Source organism: Ambystoma mexicanum, chromosome 4p (assembly GCF_040938575.1).
Source record: "Ambystoma mexicanum isolate Mex_15411 chromosome 4p, UKY_AmexF1_1, whole genome shotgun sequence".
Lineage (NCBI taxonomy): Eukaryota > Metazoa > Chordata > Amphibia > Caudata > Ambystomatidae > Ambystoma > Ambystoma mexicanum.
This window is the reverse complement of record NC_090927.1, coordinates 745,776,875-745,793,533: the sequence shown is the minus strand read 5'-3', so window position 1 is coordinate 745,793,533 and position 16,659 is coordinate 745,776,875. Positions and strand designations below refer to the sequence as shown.

The 16,659-nt window shown below is 50.4% G+C and overlaps 1 protein-coding gene across 1 annotated transcript in view; it reads right to left on the bottom strand.

Annotated features, from left to right (window-relative positions):
* The window catches only part of BCKDHB (branched chain keto acid dehydrogenase E1 subunit beta), a 1,205,043-nt gene that overhangs the window by 1,126,790 nt on the left and 61,594 nt on the right, over positions 1 to 16,659 (bottom strand). The window contains exon 2 of the mRNA XM_069606308.1: positions 6,903 to 6,980. Coding sequence (XP_069462409.1) covers positions 6,903 to 6,980 — 78 coding nt within the window. The remainder of the gene's footprint in view (positions 1 to 6,902; positions 6,981 to 16,659) is intronic.

Sequence of the window (16,659 nt, the reverse complement as noted above, 5' to 3'; positions counted from 1 at the left end):
GCCCCCGGTGTGCGCTCCCCAACCTTCCAGGGAGGCATCCGTTGTCACCGTCACCTGGTGGGCCGGTGCTAGGAAGCCTGTTCCCGCTGTCAGATGAGCGCGGACAACCCACCATCGTATCGCCTGACAGAACGTTTCGTCGAGCGAGATCCTGTCCTCGAAGCTTCCCGTCGTCTGGATCCAGTGGGCGTTGAGGAATTCTTGCAAGGGCCGCATCCGAAGTCTGCAATGGGGCACCAGATAAATGCAGGAGGACATCATTCCCAGGAGGGACTTGATAGACGTCCGTGGCCAGTAGACGTTGCACCTTTCCTAGGATGGTCCTTATCCTTTCCTCCGACGGTGAGGCCCGCCGCGCCACTGTGTCGAGCTGTGCTCCCAGAAACAGGGCGACTTGCGACGGGACCAGGTGGGATTTTGGAAAGTTGATGGAGAACCCCAGGTCCGTGAGCAGCTGGACGGACTTCGCAGTGTGTTCCACGGCGAGCTCCCTTGTCCTTGCCCGTATGAGCTAGTCGTCCAGGTAGGGATAGAAGTTTATCCCCTGCAGGCGCAGTCGCGCCGCCACCGGTGCTAGGCACTTGGTGAACACCCTGGGTGCCGATTTTAATCCGAACGGGAGGGCCTTGAACTGGTAGTGCTGCCCTTTGACCACGAACCTGAGGAACTTTCGGTGCCTCTTTAGAATAGGGATGTGGAAGTAAGCATCCTCCAAATCCAACGACAGGAAATTGCCCTCCTCCAGCTGTCCCAGCACGTGCTGGAGGGTGACCATCCGGAACTTCTGTGCCTTGATGTATTTGTTTAGTCGTCGCAGGTCCAGGATGGGACGCCATCTTCCTGTCTTCTTCCTCACGAGGAAGTATCTTGAGTAAACTCCGGAGCCCCGAAGCCTCTTCGGGACGAGCTCGATGGCACCTTTCCTGAGCATCTCCCGTACTTCCAACAGCAGTTGAGGGACGTGATTTTCCTTCCTGGCCACAGGAGGAATGTGGGGGCACCTCTTCTGGAACTCGAGGGCATGCCCCATGGCCAGGGCGTCCAGCACCCAACGGTCGGTGGAGATGGACTCCCACACGCCGACGAACTTCGTCAGCCGGCCTCCCACCGGGGTGCTTCGGCGGGGGCCCGACCCGACGGACGGTTCAATCCTGCTTGGAGGCCGCTTTGCCTCCTTGACCACCTTGGCGACGACGGCAGGATCCACCTGACTTGCCGCGTCCCCTGTAGGCCTCCTGCGATGAAGACCTTGCCGCTTGACGGTAAGTAGAGGAGCTGCTGCCGGCTCCCTTGGAGGCACCCTGTCTGCCTCCGGAGCTCCGAAAGGATGGCCGTCGCTGTTGGAGCACCCCCAGTGCCCGGGCCGTCTCCATGTCATCTTGATCGCCTGAAGGGATTCGTCAACCTCCTTGCCAAAAAGGTTGTTCCCATCGAAGGGCATGTCCAAAACCTTGGTCTGTACGTCCTGGCGGAAATCCGTCGCCCTGAGCCATCCTCGTCGTCTCAGGCAAACGCTGTTGCCCAACGGACGGAAACCGGTGTCGGCGATGTCCGTAGCCACTGTAATGGCATGGTCCGAGGCAATCTCACCTTCCTGCAAGATTTCCAGGGCCTCAGCCCTTCTGGCATCCGGAAGGAAGTCCAACAGAGGGGCGATCTTAAACCACAACTCCCTGTCGTAGCGGGCTACGATGGCCAGGGCGTTGGCCGCCTTGATGGTCGTCGCTGCAGATGAGATGACCCCGCCGTCCCATCGCATCCAGTTTCCTACCCTCGCCGTCCAGAGGGGAGGTTGAAGTCGAGGCCGATGCCCCCCCCCCCCGTTTTCTTCTTGGCTGCCGCCGAGAACACCGAGTCCGGGGTAGGTTGCGCTCTAAGGCACAAGGGGGCAGCGTCGGGGACCCGGTACTTCTTCTCGTACCGGTCCCTCTTCGCAGGAGCCGTGGCAGGGTTCTTGAGGAGGGCGAGCCCCTCATCCCAGATGTCATCAAGAAGCGGTACGGCGAGGACCGTCTTCCTTTTAGCCTCGCGCCGCTGGTAAAGGAACCCCTCCTTTTCCTCGGGGCCGAGCTGGAAGAGCTCGGATGCCCTGGAGATCATTGCATGGAAGGATCCAATCTCATTGGGCGGGGACGCCAAGGCTTGGGGCGATGGGGGACACGTCCCGTGGTCGCCTTCGTCGTCATCCGTACCCGTCGTAGTCGTGTCCATGCCTGTATCATCCCCGAGGTTAGTGGACCGGGGGAAGGCAGAGAAGGCCGCAGAGGCGGGAGAGGAGGCCTAGGATGCTGCGTCCTCCTCTTAGGCGGTGGGCTCCCCGAAGGTCTTGGCTCCGGATCCTCCGTCGGGGGAAGGGGCAACCTAGTCCTCATCTCCGTGCATAAGGACTGGATGGCCGACAAAATGGCCGCCTAGTTGTCTTGCGGCGCCAGAAATGACGGGCGCGAGGGCTCTTGAGGAGCCTCGTCTGGATCACCATCGCCCTCGTCGTCGCCCTCGTCGGGATCCCTCCCGATGGGCTGTGTCTCCTCCACGACTTGGATGAGCTCCCCTTCAGAGGTCGTGTCCGTATCCACGACGGCCACCAACCGCCCGCCCCTTTTTCCAACGAGGACTTCGTGGGGGTCTTCTTGATGGGCCTGAAAGACGACTCCCTCCGCGGTGGCAGGGAGACGCTGGTACCTGAGGGCGCCTCCACTGGTGTAGCCTCCACAGGCTGAGCCAGGGCCGCGGCGACATCCTCGATCGAGGTCCTAGCAGGGTGAATCACGGCCAACGTCACCTTCTGTACGCCCGGGGCCTTCACCTTCGGGGGAGGGTCCGAGCCTCGCTCCCCCTCTGCCGTAGTCTTCGAGATCGACCGGGGCCTCTCCAGAAGCTTCGCCGGGTTCTCGGACTTCCTCTTACCCGAGCCAGAGCATTGGCTCGTGGTCGATGGCGCCGGGGAGGGTGCGCCCTGCCTGGCAGCCAAGGAGCCCGACCGTTCGGCGCTCCCGGTGCCCGCGGACTCGCGGTGCTTAGCCTTTTGTTGGGCCCCCGTCCCCAGAGCACTCTCACAGGACTTAGAAGACCGCTCGGACGACTTCTTCTTCTCGCCTGGCGGGCTCTTTCCTTCCAGCCAGTTGGCGAGACAGAGGTGGCGATCCTTCATGGTCCGCTCCGACATGTTTCCACAAAACGCGCAGTCCTTTTCCTTGTGTGTCTTGTCCTCATGGGGACAGTAGAGGCATAACGAATGCTCGTCCTCCTTGAAAACGTTCTGAAGCTGGCATCCAGGGCAGGTCCTGAATAGCTTCCCGGGCGTCGAGTTCCCTTTCTCCTGGCCATGTCCGGGGTAGGCCTCGGAACATCTGGAATCCTCCAAAAGGGCAACTCGACGAAATCTTCACCCTTGAGGGGCGTAGAAAACTCCGAAACGGATCCCCCGTTGATCGAAAGTAGAAACGGTAGAGCTTGAGGCTCCTTTAACCGAAAAAATGAGAAAATCTCCTGAAAAAAGCGCAAAAACGCAGCAAAAGCTCGAGAGCTAAGCACGAGGACTCCCAACACTTGAACGTGCGGTAAAAATCTGAGGATGGCTGCCAGGGGAGGGGCTTAGGGAGAGGGCAGACATTGGCTGGGGGCAGTATGACCCAGAGACCAGTGATTGGTTACTACTGAGAAAGACAGATCAGAAACGAAACTGATACTGATTTTTTCTATACCGAGGATTCCCGGCCTGGCGACGGGGGAATATTCATGAGCATGTGAATCCATGCCAGACCTCATGCTGGAGAACCAGCGTTACCTTTGTTGTGAGGGAAACCTGCTTCCTTGTGTTGGCCAGACTATTTGCCGACACGCCAGCCAACCAGCTGACTGGACGCGTCTGGTGTTATTCCACGCAACCTCCCTGCCGTAGGCCGTACCCTCCGGATGCGCGCAAACAAATCTATCTTCCTAAGTGAGGCTCGTTCAAAAGCCGCAGGAGCCACATCTTAGATTGCTTCAAATTAATTGCAGGAAAGTTATATTTGACCGCAAGAAGCACCATTATAAATGTAAAAAGAACGCCGGGACGGGAGCTCCGGATCAAGCGACCGTCTCCATCAGCGCTTAACCATGCCCCCCCCCCTGCACCACCATCTGGCAAGCTTTTGAGTGGGAATTTCTAGGAGTGGAACAGCTGAAGTTAAATCTGGGTATGTACGCTATATGAAATATGTATACGGTTCATATAAGTGGAGCATTCCTATTTTAGCCTAATGATGAATGTTATTTAAGGTTTCTTTTTTTATTAATTGTTATGAAATGTTACAATATGCTGTTTATAATCTCTTTTTATGTAGTTTGTATCATTCATTGATGTTTTATGTGTGTAGTTCTATAGAACTGAAGCAAAATTAAAAAAGAAAAACTCACATTGTGAGAAGATACCTGGAAGGGAATTTACCAGGGGATCTGAAGAGCCCATAAGAGGATACCTGGTAGAGGAGTACACCAGTCAATCTACCAAAGCTGTAAAGAAAAGGTTAAAACTGGGGGAGATACCTGGCAGGGGAGTATACCAGGGGATCCTCCAAAGCTGTAGGGGAAAGTGTAACCGTTTTGCAGGTACCTGGCAGGGGAGTATACCAGGAGATCTGAAGAACCTGCAAGAGGATTCCTGGTAAAGGGGTGCACCAGGCAATCGATCAAAGTACAATAGAAGTTAAAGAAAGCTTATTGTGTAATACATTTGAACAAGAACTTTGTGAAGACAGTACGAAGAAACCAAGAAAGTGTTGGATGTTATGGAACGTATTGCTTGAGCAAAAACATTCTGAATCTAGAACCAAAAGGAACTATTGGACAAAAGAGACTTTTTTGTGATCAAGACACTGTTGTTCAAAAGAAACAGTTTTGCCATCCCAGGTGGAAGGGAACGACCCTCTGGATCCAAAGGCTGCCTCTTTGGAAAATACCTTTTGTTGGATTTATCTTTATATTTTGATTATGAACACTTTTGCTAAACATGAGTCGGAGACATTTCCTTGCACCCAGAGTTATTTCTAGTGTGAGGGTCAGATTAGAAAGTTTTGGACAGAAGAATGGTTTCCAAGTTGCTAACAACTTGACACAGACTGATATTTGTTTCGTAGGCAGGGAAACTCTTAAGGATAGGGTTAGAGAGGAGTTTATCCAAGCCATTTTGGTTTAATCAAAATGTCTAACAATGATAATTTTACAACTTTGTGTCCGCCTCACACTTCTCTGTAGCAATGGTGTTGGTGATAAGTTGGTGGCTGTGCCACTAAAATGCACCAAGACTAAAAATAAAACCATAAATTAAGCCCCAGGGTATGCAATCACTCTTTATTATGTCCCTTAACCTTTCCTACATCTAAAAATTAAACAACTGATGTAAATATGTCTTTACATTTAATTAAAAAAAGAAATAATTTAAATAATTTTAATAAAATGGATGCTAACCACAATGTAAAGACAAGTCACCAGAAAAATGTTGCGTTTCTCTCAATGGAATGAGTGTTACACATGTGAGCATTTGTTATGGCCATCCTACTAGCAAATGTGGTGCTTGGGTAGTGTACTGGTGGATCGTACCAGTATATACACACACATAGTTCATGTGTATACGTAACTTTCTAGAGAGCGTTTTTTTGCTATTTGTGTAAAGCTTGTTTCAATTTCGGTTTGCATACTAGTTGTTCAAGGCGGCACATTTTCGGAAATTGCTTTCTGAGGGCTGTACACATCTTCTTACCCATGGTTTGAGTGTGGGTTGGGCATGCTGCTTGCTTCAGCAGGTCTAGTTTTCCACATGTCTTTGTGTACTTTGTTGTTGAGGGGCCTTTACAGCTCAAATAGTCATTTCATGGGGCTCAAGTCTATACATGCATGTAGGTAGGTGCATATTTTGCATACCACGCATTTGCCACATCCTTCCTTCCTTCCTTCCTTCCTTCATGGACAGTGTGACAATCTTAATGGGGGTGGTGGGGAGAGGTGCATATTGTTGTGCGTGTGGAGTTCTATAAATGAGCGAGTTCATGCATACCACAGTGCATAGAGCAAATGCATATTCAGATAATATGGTGTACGCGAGATTAAACATGGATAAAATTATTTTCTTTTTGCTTCGGTCTGGGTTTATTCTTTGTGGAAGGGAAGACCGGAGTATCACACTTTTGTGTTCTAGATGACAGACCTTCAGGTGGTAGATCAAGTGCGTATGTAGAAGAGGATGGATGGGGCGCTGTGATGCTTTTGGGTACTCCCGGTCCTCCTAAGGGCTTGCTCCTTCCTGGTCATTTGCTTTCAGTGGCTTGTGGATGCGATTTCCAGTAGATTATTGGGTTGCTGTGTGGGCAATTGGTGTTTGCATGTTGCGTTTGTGAGAAAGGGAGTTGATGTGGTCTGCTTTGCATGTCAGAGAGGAGATGTTGAGTCCCTTCTTTTTGAATAATGAATAATGCCTGTGACACGTGCTGATCTGTAAAGTGGAATGTTTGGAATGCAGCTGATCAGAGTATTCTATGTTTGAGAGCTGGTGCCTGAGCCTCAAGGGTGGTGGACCTGCCAGTGGATGTACCTCATGCATCTTCTCCTGATGTAAACCTGCAACCGAGGGAGACTAAATATACCTCCATGCATGATACTTGAAAATGCTTATTCCAGCTTGCTTTAAGGAAGGGAATGCCACAGAAGGTGGACCTCAATAGAGGAATGCATGATATTAAAATGGGAAAAAGAATAAGAATAGAAAATACACATCATGTCCTCTTTTATCGGAAGATGAGAATTCTCTTAATGCCTTCTTTGCCTTTACCAGTAGGAGAAAACAAAGGAAAACCAAAACTACTATACTGCAGAAGTACATTCCCAATATTTATCATTTTTATTGTATGAAATGAATGCTTTACCTGCAGTCGGGTCTTTTGCCAATGTGTTATCCAAAGCACTTGTTACAGCCTGGAAGAGATTCATCTTCTGCGTTAGCCCTAAAGAAAAGGGAAGACAAATGAAAGTTTAATTATGAAGGTAAAATAGAATACTTTTGACTTTTTTCTCTCAAGAGTCTCCCTTAAATAGCCACCTTCGTTCCTGTATTTCCCCAGTTTGATGGGGTTTCTTGTGTCCACCCCCTAGATCAGAACATCCCCAAGTAAGTCACTTGTTTTGGGAATTGAACAAAAATGGCAAACCATTACTCATTTAGTACAAAAATAATCACAACATTCTAAATCAACAACTTTTGAGCCAGATATCAGATTTAAAGCATTCTTTTTGAGTGTCTAAGTATCATTAGTACCCGGCAAGGGTCAAACGTGATGTAACACACATTGTGATTGGCCCTCGCCGGGGCTTTACCCGACCGGGAATTCCTTGGCAGGGATTCCTTTCCTTTGTTCCCGGCAGGCCCTCAGGCACTGAGGAGGTTCGAAACGGGGCAATCCCCACTCCGAGCCTCCACACAGCTGGAGGCTGCCACCCTCCCCTGCCGTGGATTCAGGCAAGTATTTTCTTTCTCCCACCCCCCCTGCAAACAATCCCCTCCCTCCCAACCCCACGTACCTTATTTTTTTCTCCTTTCCAGGAGCGAGAGAGGTGGGAACACTTCTGTCCCCAGCGCATCTGCTCCCGATGGCCGCCATGGAAAGGGAAAACAGACTCCGGGCATTTTTTTTACTTTTTTTTTTTCTCTGTTCAAAACACTGCAGCGTTTCGGAACAGAAAAAATGCTATTAGTACCCCGGTCTTGCAGGCCTGGGTACTAAAAGAAATAAGCCCCTCGCTGCTGGGGCATTACCGAGTCAGGTAATGCCCTGGGGCCTTCGTTAAGGCCCTCGCTTGGCTCAGGCCTATAACTATGGGCCCCGGGGCATTACCTGACTCGGTAATGCCCCTACGGCTCAGGGCTTATTGCTTACATAATTCACCAAGCTCTGGAACCCACTCGCAATTCACAAATCCCACTCTTAAATCTCCACCCACCCACCTTCGTGAGAAACGAATTGCACAAAATGCATAAAACCACCCATTCCGTCCCGCCATCTGTCCGTTTGCCTGATCTTCCCCAAACTACTGTAGCATCCCTTTTAGCCACCAAGGCCACAGGGGTGTCAAATTCCTACTGCCCATATTTTGTCACTGGAATAACGTTTCCATCAGTATTTTATCAGCTAGCCAAGAAGATAAATTCTGTCTAGGATACAATATATGTGCCTTGTGACTGTATTGTGATACAGGGTGCGGCATCTTGGCAACCAAGTATGTTTAAAGCTAGAAAGAGGCAGAAGCAACTTTCCATGGAACGACTGTACAGGAGAATTCGAAAACCAGTTTGCATTCAGTAATTTGTGTGATCGAGGGTTAGAGCAGGTCTATAGAACTATATATGGATCGCATTTCCCATGAAAGTTTAGTACGAGGCAGAAAACAGGGACAGCATAGTGTGAAGGGGAAACAGCGTCATGGCAGCAGCATAAACATGGTGTGCAATATTTTTGTGAGGGGATTCAGCAGTGAGAGACAAAACATAGAAAGATGTCTCTACAATAACCTGACTGCACTGCAGCAACTGAAAAAGTTGAATTTTGGAATAGAACACACAGACCGGTGGGACTCTGGGACTTCAGTTAACCATTACATTGAAGACTGAGATAATGACACTTAGAATTGCTAGGGGCTTGCTCGAAACTTCAACATTTGGTGAAGATTTCTTCTGATCATCAAACCCTAGAGGTCAGGTTGTTAGGAGATGGGTTGCATTGCAGAGATACTCGGCCCAGTCTTTGGCTTCACATAGTAGTAATTTTCCTGTTGGTACAGTCTAGTGCTCGTCTAATAGGCATACACTGCTGCTACTTCCAAACAGGCCAAGCACACTGGCAATGTGTTTATCTACTCCGATGAGGACATGAATATCAGTTCCCCCTCTTTTCTCAGTTTCTTCACTGCTGATCAACACAAAGCCAATATAAATAACAGAAATATTCCAAATAGATGGGGAAAAGGATTGGAGCAGCAGAAGGGGAAGAAAAAAGAAATTGAAGAGGGATTTCATGAAAGGCAATTAAAGAATTCAAAAAGAAAATAAACACCAGAGTATACACTCAAAAAGGCCCCAATGGAGGACTGCGCATGTGCGAGGCGATCATTCGGACTTCAGCGACCTCGCTCTCATCCTGAGCAGATATCCTTATTCCCAGCAAGGCTCTGAAGCTGAACACCTAGCCAGTGGTGGCTCTGAAGCAGACAACCTAGCCGGTGGTGAGCGAAACAGTGCTGCATCGACCGAAGCCTTCCCGACACAAATCAGAGCCAGGAAAGGGAAAAACGACCCAACAACCTTGCTGCACAGGGTCGTGCACCATCTTTGCTGCGCGTGGCATCATAGAGGCCCTCTCCTGCACAGTGTCGACGGACGAAGTCCCCAACCTCCTACTTTGAGACCGGAGGTGAGACGGATAAGGCCGGCACTGACCCAGCAGTGCCGGTGAGGGAGAGACCTCTGCACGCTCCAGCGGATGGCAGCCAGATAGGGTGCAGCCTATCATGAACAGCATCCCCCACGCTTACACCCCAGGTGAGGGCAACGAGAGGACCCACCTTCAAGCGGACACTGGATGGCTTGGACTTGACACCCCTCCTCCAGGTGTGGGCCGCCTCGGATCAGAGTCCCATGGGAAGAAGGGGAGACCATACCCCCAGGCCCCCAGAGGCCTCAGCAAGAGGAGTGAACAATCAGATAATAAGGAGCGGAAGAGAACCTGCTCCATTCTCACAACCAAGCAAATACATCCTAAATGGGAGAGGCTGGTGCGGACCACACAAGGGCATAGAACGCTCGAGCCCGGGGCAACAGGTACAGCCATCATCCTATATTGGCAGAACTAAGGGCAGAAAAGTGACCGCATCTAGCTGGAGAGGATGGATCGATCCTCCCGGGAATCGGCGAAGGCTGCAACTGGAAGAGCAAACACAAGGAATAGAAAGGGCAGATAGCGGTAAGGTGACAACAGTATGCAGCATAACTGGGTGGAGGCCAAATGGCTGATAACGTGGGCAGAACAATCAGAAAGGGGCTGGACCTGGGTGGATAACAGGGCAAGAGACCAGACCCGGCAGGAAACCGTTGGGAACAACAACCCACGCAAAACGGGCAGTGAAAACTTGCTTTGGACCCGGGGACTCCCAAATCCATACACCGGATGAACTGGGCCCGCCAAACCTGAGGCCACTACCCAATGTCGACGAGGGAACAGGGGCTCAGTATCTCCAGCAGAGGAGCCCTCCGGCAATCGGAAAAGGAACATGGAAGACCCCCGCCCCAAACCACCTGCAGATATCAGCAGAGCTCCACGGAAGGACCTGGAACAGACCGCACTTTGCGTAGTGCCACCACAGACAAGTGGGGGATCTTCTCCCCGACAGATAGGTGGATTAGAGGACGCACACCCCATACCAGGATGGTGTCAGTGATTCATTGATTGATATTTTATTTCTATCGCGCTTGTACACAAGTGTTTCAGAGCGCGACAAGGAAAGGGAGGGGTACAGGGGAGAACAAAACAGCGATCTTACTAGGCCCAGTGACATTGAGAACGCGCAAGTGCATGGGAGAGGGGGGAGGGGAAAAGTGCATGGAAGGGGGGGAAGAGGTGGAAAGTGTGAAGCAGAGGAGAAAAGATAAATGACAATAAATAATAAAGGCAACAAACAGTGGTAATGCAGCCAGCAATTTGCAAGTGCTAGGTTTAAGGCAGTGGCCACAATGGTTAAAGACAAAGCCAAATGGCAGAACTCTACACAGTGTAGGCCACCCAAAGACTCGGGACTCAAGCTCCAGAAAGCGGGGAAACGGTGGGGGGAACATCAAAACCCAACCATCTCCCTCACGGATGTCATTAAGGCTATTGGGGTATCAAGATCATCCTTGGAAGAGAAAATAGGGGGCCTATCCACAGGGGTGCCCTTCCTCCACCAAGACATCCGTAACCTAGCATAGAGAGTGGGTGAGCTGGAACAAAGTATTTTGACCTCACAGGACACAGTGAGGCAAATAGAGAATCAGCTAACCACAATCGCTCAAAAAGTGACCCAACTCGAAAGAAGGGCGGAAGACAGTGAGGGACGGGCAAGACGGAATAATATACGGATCCCGGAGGAGGAGGGACCCAGTGTTCAGCTCTTTCTGGAGAACTGGCTCACTGAGCTATTTACCTTAAGAAACTATCGATTTTTTTTCTCAATCAAACACACCAATAGGATCCCAACAGGCCGCCCAGTCCCCAATGCACCACCACGTACAATCATAGAAAAACTTCTGAATATTTGCGACAGGGAAGCAATTCTTCAGATGGTCTGAGCCACCGGCCCAATCGCCTATAATAGCTACCGTATTGGCTTCTACCCAGATTATACCAGAGAGGTGCAAAAGGCCCGACAATCTTTTGACTGTCAAAATGAAGCTGCAATCCTCATCAATAAAATATGCACTGTTCTTTCCGGCTCTGCTGAAAGTGCATCACGAAGGTGTCACCCACCTGTTTTACTCGCTTAAAGAGGCCTGGGAATGGCTGGAGACCCAGATCCTGAATGGAACCGATCCCCAAAAGAACCACCAGGAAGGAAGCCTAGGACGGATCGATCCCCACCGCAACTGAACATTCAAAACCCTGACTGGTCGGAACCCCCAGCAAACTGAAGAGGGCAGAGAAGGAAACGGATGAAGACCGACACCATGAGTCGGGCTACTGTGGTGAGCTGATCAATTTATGGGACTCTGCATCGGCGGCCGCCACCTCAAGGTGTGAGACTTCTAATTGCAGTCAGGTTAAGGACACAATAATGGTCGACTCAAAGGTTCCGTGCACGGTTGGCGCTTGGTTCGGGCTATAGGTGCTTCTGTTTGGGGGGGGGGGGCAAGATCAGGGTAGGTGGGAATCTATACGAGGGTCGAGTGTAAATAAACCACTAATCAGGAACGGGTAGAAGTTCGTTGATAAGAGAAGTTATGACAGTTTGCATCAGGCTGAGAGAGGTGGGTCTGAGGGGAGAGGCTATAAGACGTCTTGGCCCCAAGCCTCAAAATACCCCGGCTCTACTGACTTGGGAGGCGGGAGCCAAAAGCTAAGTACAGGGAGACAGAGGGGCCCTCTAATATACGGAACACCCAGTATGAAAATAACCTCCAGACACACTGCCAGCATACACTTTGCCACCAATGACGAATCAGCAACGCTTACCTCTACTCACATGGAATGTTAATGGGCTGGGCTCCAGTATCAAGAGACAGCTGATGCTCCAGTATCTGGATAGGCATTCACCGATATCGCCCTAGGTACAGAAACAGATCTCATGGGTACCGAATGCAGGTTCTTTCGAAGATCTAATTACTCGACCGCCTTTGCACTCAGGATTTTTTTTTTTTTTTTAGAGGGGCAAGAGGGACGATGATCCTCATACATAGAAGAGTCCCATTTCAACTGCGATGGCTCCATACGGACCAGAGTGGGAAAATTGTGGTACTAACCGGGAACACCAGAAGGGCCTTGTGGCAGATGTGGTAGTGTATGCCATAAACCCCCCCCCCCCCGCCCCGAACTCCTTAACAACCTCCAGGAAGTGATGCTTGGGAAACATGCAGTCAACTGGGTGCTGGGGGGGGGGGTGGATTTCAATGAGGTGATGGACATAGTTAAAGACAAAACACACAGGGCCAATAGGAACCCCGATAGCCAAACCGACCTCAACTCCTTTATAATGGCACTTGGGTGGGTGGATGCATGGCATACTCTACACCCCACAGAATCTGGTTTCTCCTTTTCATCCAACGCACACAAGTCTTTGTCCCGTATAGATTACCTTTTCGTCACGCAGGACATGATACATGGGTTGGAGACAGCCTTGTACCTAGCCAGGGGAATCTCGGATCACTCCCCCTTGATCAGGACCTTAAAGCGGACCCGAAATAAGCCTAGCCCCATCTGGAGGGTCAACGCTTAATACCTTGGGAACCCTGAGGTGGCAGAGGGACTCGCCCAAAAAACATTGGAATATTTCTCCTTGAATGAGGGCTCGGTAGACAGCCTGATTACACTGTGGTAGGGGTACAAAGCAGTACTCCGGGGAAGGCTCTTTTTCTAGGGTCAGCCCATGTCGGCAACAGGTGAGGGAAATTGAAAAGAGGGAGGAGGCTGCGGCAAGGGTGGAGGAGGAATTCCTGGAGTCGGGTACTCCAGACTCTCGGGAAACAATAACAACAGCCCAGGCAGCTTTAAAGAACCACGTGTTGGACAACGCCAGGAGTGCGCACTGGACTGTGTGCAAACAAATATATAAGACGGGGGACAAAGCAGGGAAAACCCTCGCCTGGCTAGATAGGAACAAAGGTCACGTGAGGGGACGGAGGGGGGAAATTAGCTGCTTGATGACAAGGAGATAGTGGAGACATCTGCCACCTATTACGAGAATGTGTACTCCCACGGGAAGCCACTCAGAACAACGGAGGCCAATAATACCTGGACTTTGTCACGCATCCCAAACCCAGAGTTTGAAGGCTAAACTAGAAGTCAAGATCATGGAGGAAGACGTTGCGGCAGCCCTATCGCAACTCCAAACCGGGAAAACCCTGTGACCAAATGGCTTCCTGATAGAGACCTGGAAACGCCTAGGAGAACCAGTTGTGGGCCACATGCACCACAAGCTGCAAGGTGCCAGAGCAGAAGGGAGACTCCCTCAAGATCTAAGACAAGCAACCATTGTGGTCATCCCGAAGCCAGGGAAGCTGATGGACCTCTGCGCCTCCTACAGGCCAGTCTCGCTCATAAACGGAGAGACCAAGGTTCTTGCCCAGATTCTCGCAAACAGAATGGTGGGAGTTATTCACTCCCTGGTGAACCCGGATTAGTGCGGGCTTATGCCATCTAAGTTAACCAGAATGAACCTGGGGAGAGACGACTTTGCGATTGACCAGGCAGCCACGATTAAGGCCCCACTCAACCTCCTAGTGGTAGACTTTGAAAAACCCTTCAACTCAGGGGGATGGGCGGCTTTGTGGGAGATCATGGGTCGCATGGGGTTTGGGGATCATTATTTGTCGTGGGTCAAGTTACTCTATCCTTCCCCCGAGGTGGTGGTACGGGTTAAACAGGATCTCCTCTGGGCCTTTTACATTGGGAAGGAGAACCCAGCAGGGATGCCCCTTCTCTCCTCTGCTATTTACACTGGCCATAGAACCGTTGGAGATCAGACTTAGGATGTACAAGGATTGGTCAGGTTTCGAGTGGCCCTGTGGCGGGGAGGAACAGGTTTCACTCTACGCAGATGACTTGCTCATCTAGCAAAGTAACCCCCAGACCTCCTGCCCGGTACGGTGGGAACTACAATAAACAAGCAGAAGACAATTTTCTTCCCCCTCCGGGGTGGGGCGGGGTAATGTTGAGGCGATCCTGAAATACTGTCCCTACTCGGTCGCCATTCAGAGCTTTGTCTACCTGGGAATCCACGTGAGCCCTAACCCTGAAGATTTCCTCAAGCTTAACTTGCACCCAGTGGTGAACAGATTCGAAGCAGATGTTACTCACTGGCAATCCCTCCCACTAAATCTGATGGGTAGAGCGGCCCTTTTCAAAATGCTCACTCTTCCAAGATTCCTGAATGTCCTGCAGAATGCACCGATCCGCATGCCTCACTCGACCTTCACATCCATAGAAGCTATCCTCCGCAAAATGTTATAGTGTGGGAAAGAGCCCTGAATAGCCCTCAAAACCCTTCAGCGTTCAGTGGGAAGGGGGAATTGGCTGACCCCTGCCTACGGGCATACTACTGGGTCACCCTGCTGGGGGTGATAAATTACTGGATTCACGGGGATCCGAAGCTTCCACATATTGGGGGAAGAGATCAGAAGCATGGGAGGACGCCGCCCCCCCCCCGCCCTTTAGGGCCCTATATGAACCAGACAGTGAGAGGTCCAATATGCCCGGGATGGTACGCCAGGTTCGAACAGTCTGGATAGAAGCTCTCCAACACATAGGATGGGGCGGTAGGCCGAAACTGGGTCAACCCATATGGAATAACAAGTACATCCTAGAAGTTCTAACATTGGGTCACTTCACTAGATGGGAGGCCCTAGGGATAATGACCCTGGCGGACATGGTACAAGAGTGGCAAATATTACCATTCGGCAAGATCCGGGAGAAGTACGTTCTGTCCTCTGGCGACGCATACAGACACCTACAATTAACACACGATCTTAAGACCCCAATTCCCTACAATGGCAGACATCTTGAAGGGCTCCCCTCTGGAAACAATTTTTCTACAAGCCAGGATTCCAGTGAGACCCACATCAACAGTATATAAGGTGATCACGGCTTTCAGAGCCCATGAACGGTCTTGACTCTGGGAGAAGTGGGAAAGGGTGGTGGGGCCTTTAGAATCGGAAGAATGGGTGGAGGCATTAATCTTTCCATGGGAGATTGGCATAGGTGCCAAACTTTTCCTGATACAGTACAAGATATTACATCAAGCCGACCACTCCCGGACCTCGATGAGGAGAGGCGGTAATAGAGGATAGGGACTGCCTATGCTGTCAGAGGACAGAAGCAGCCTTCATCCATATGATCTGGGAGTGTGACGTCATACAAGATTTCTGGTACAAATATATGGAGGAGATCAAGGGGGTTCTGGGCTCTCTGGTCCCGCAGGACCCTAAAATGGCATTGCTAGGGATATTGGGTGAGGTGGGCTACAATAAGTATGAAAAAACGTTACTCTCGGTGGCACTGGGACTGGTAAAGAGACCCATTGCCTCCACGCGAGGGGCCTCAGATGGACTGAGCCTAAACCAATGGACTAATGAAATGGACTGCTGTGCGTCCCTCGAGTGCTGCATTTATAGGGTGAGGGGTTGTCCGGGAAGTTCATGAGGGTCTGGGGGAAATGGACTGGGCCCATGTGACCGATACACCCTAAAGGTCTGGGCCAGAAGGGGACTGATGGAGGAGTTATCTTTCGATCCTCCCACCAGCACCACACACCTCTATCTGCTACTTTACTCATGTAACAAACAATTTTGTATTGAGACCTGTCTTGTTTGAACGTTTGATCTGTTTTTTCTATTGGATTGTATAAAGTCCTAAATATAATACAGGATATGCAAATAAACCAATAAACAGAGTTAATTAAAAAAAATTAAAAAAGCAGGCGGCCCCAATGGACCAATCACAGTTGAAGAGATTGCCCCATTGCCTGCTTTGGCTAAAACTATCACTATCGCAATACCCTTATCTGCCTTTGGTTCCAACGGGCTGGGGCTTTCGCGGTAAGGATTTCATTGGTTTAACCTGAATCTACACCAGCTCAGCATTCCTTGGGAGTTCCACCATATTCACATGCGGAGACCACAATTTACTAGGTACCCTAGAAAAGATATCCAAATCTGAATATATATTTCCCAATTGGTTTGTATCAATTCTTTTAGCAGCATGGCCACCACCTTTTCCAACTGGCATATTCATAAACACTCCCTATAGGTTGCAATAGATAGTGCGTCCCAATTACACAATAGGTCACACCCCAAAAGATTTGCTGGGGAGAGCGAACATAGGAGAAATGCATGCTTATCTGATATAGAACCCAAAGTCACTGAAAGGGGTGAGTCGCAGAATTATTAAA